Genomic DNA, 1,823 nt, shown 5'->3' with positions numbered 1-1,823 from the left:
AATGCACAAAGACTTCAAACATCTTTTTTGCATATGTGGAGATAATATTTGTAGTTAAGCTGGTGGCAAAACAATATTGAGTTACTACATACATGTGTTCTAAACAAAATGTGTAAAATCTCTTGCTGTGCCTAACAAACCAAGGTGCCTGTTTTGGAAGGAAGGTGATGGAAGGAGGAAATGCATAGGTTAATTCAGAGCTGCATCTTTCTTCCTACTGAACAGTGATATCACCAGTTACTCTCTCATTGAAGATCTAAATACAGAGGCATTTTAATTACAAAAACTGTTGTGCAGACAAAGCACTTAAGAGAAATGAGTTGATAATATATACTGGTTATTACAGTATTCTTTTAATTGCATTCAGACTGAACTAAGAAAAAAACTGTTGTGCAGACAAAGCACTTAAGAGAAATGAGTTGAATACTGTAATAACCAGTATATATTATCCTTTAATTGCATTCAGACTGAACTAAAGAAAAAAGGAAGTCATAAAATATTTTACTGAATTTTCTTTGTCTCCAAGAGGAACATCTGACTGGAGGAAGTGGAAGCCTAATACACTAGATGATTTTTGTATTGATTGGGGAATTCACTGCCTTGTGTATAAGCACATGTTAACTTGCCAATGACAAATTCAGAGCAATCTAATCCTTATCAGAGCATGACAGTACATCTTTCTACAACAGTTAATGTTGACTTCATCTCCAAGCTACTCTGCTCTACCATCTTCTCCTTGCCAGGGGGGTGTGTGCCTTGCCTCTCCTTTACACTGGTAGCTGGACAAACAGCAACATTAACTCAGGGGTGAGTGGGATTGTGCTGTTGGCCTGACCACCACCACCTCCTCCTGGCTAGTTTGGACTGACCCCCACAGAAACATAAGCCAGTTGGGGATTAATTAAATCAGCACTGATATGACAGACAGAGAAATGAGTGGAACGGGTCTGTGAATTCTTTTGCTAAACCCTGTGTGCATCATCCTTCAAGTCACTAGGACAGCAACAACATAGGTACATGGCTAAAAGTGTGAAGTGGTAGCCACTCCTCAGAGACAATCATAGCAGCTTTTAGGTTGGAAAGGACCTTTAAGATCTAGTCCCAGCATTAACCCAGCACTGCCAAGTCCACCACTAAACCATGTCCACGAGTGCCACATCTACAAGTCTTTTAAACACCTACAGGGATGTTGACTCCACCACTTCCCTGGGCAGCCTGTTGCAGGGCTTGACAAACCTTTTGGTGAAGAAATTTTTCCTAATACCCAACCTAGACCTCCCCTGGTGCAACTTGAGGCTGTATGTATGGATTGAGCTCATTTGTGCTTCTTTTTGTCATACAAATGTAATCCAGCATCTAATTTCTGAATCAGCTAATGCATATGAGGTCTTAAAAAAGATAAATCTCTCTTCTTTCAGGCATATCTAATTAACTGTGTATGGAACTGCTATAAATACATCAGCAACAGAAATTTGCCAGAGATAGCTGTGTACCCTGCTTTTGAAGCTCCTCCACAGGTAAAACCTCTTTTTGAGCTAGAAGGAACCAGCATTATTTAATTTTCAAGTGGAAAACCACCATATTCATTTATGTTTACAAGCCTTGTCCAGCTTTTTAAACAAAGATTGGAAAGATGAAATATGTTAAAGCAGTTAATGTTACAGTGCATTCTTTGTGACATTCTTACAGTGCATAAAATAGGTTTTATAGAGAAAAGCATTTAAATGTTTTTCTTGTAGTAGAGAGAAGTTTTGACTGTACCTGTCAAAACCTTCCTTGCTGCTCTGCAAAACCAAGGGGCAGTGGGGTGGAACGAGTGACCT

The 1,823-nt window shown here is 39.2% G+C and overlaps 1 protein-coding gene across 1 annotated transcript in view; it reads left to right on the top strand.

Annotated features, from left to right (window-relative positions):
• LAPTM4A (lysosomal protein transmembrane 4 alpha) overlaps positions 1 to 1,823 on the top strand; it is a 6,983-nt gene that overhangs the window by 4,177 nt on the left and 983 nt on the right. Inside the window, exon 5 of the mRNA XM_008950309.1 lies at positions 1,419 to 1,517. Coding sequence (XP_008948557.1) covers positions 1,419 to 1,517 — 99 coding nt within the window. The remainder of the gene's footprint in view (positions 1 to 1,418; positions 1,518 to 1,823) is intronic.

Source organism: Merops nubicus, unplaced genomic scaffold (assembly GCF_000691845.1).
Source record: "Merops nubicus isolate BGI_N331 unplaced genomic scaffold, ASM69184v1 scaffold11082, whole genome shotgun sequence".
NCBI lineage: Eukaryota > Metazoa > Chordata > Aves > Coraciiformes > Meropidae > Merops > Merops nubicus.
This window is presented reverse-complemented; position numbering and strand designations above follow the sequence as displayed.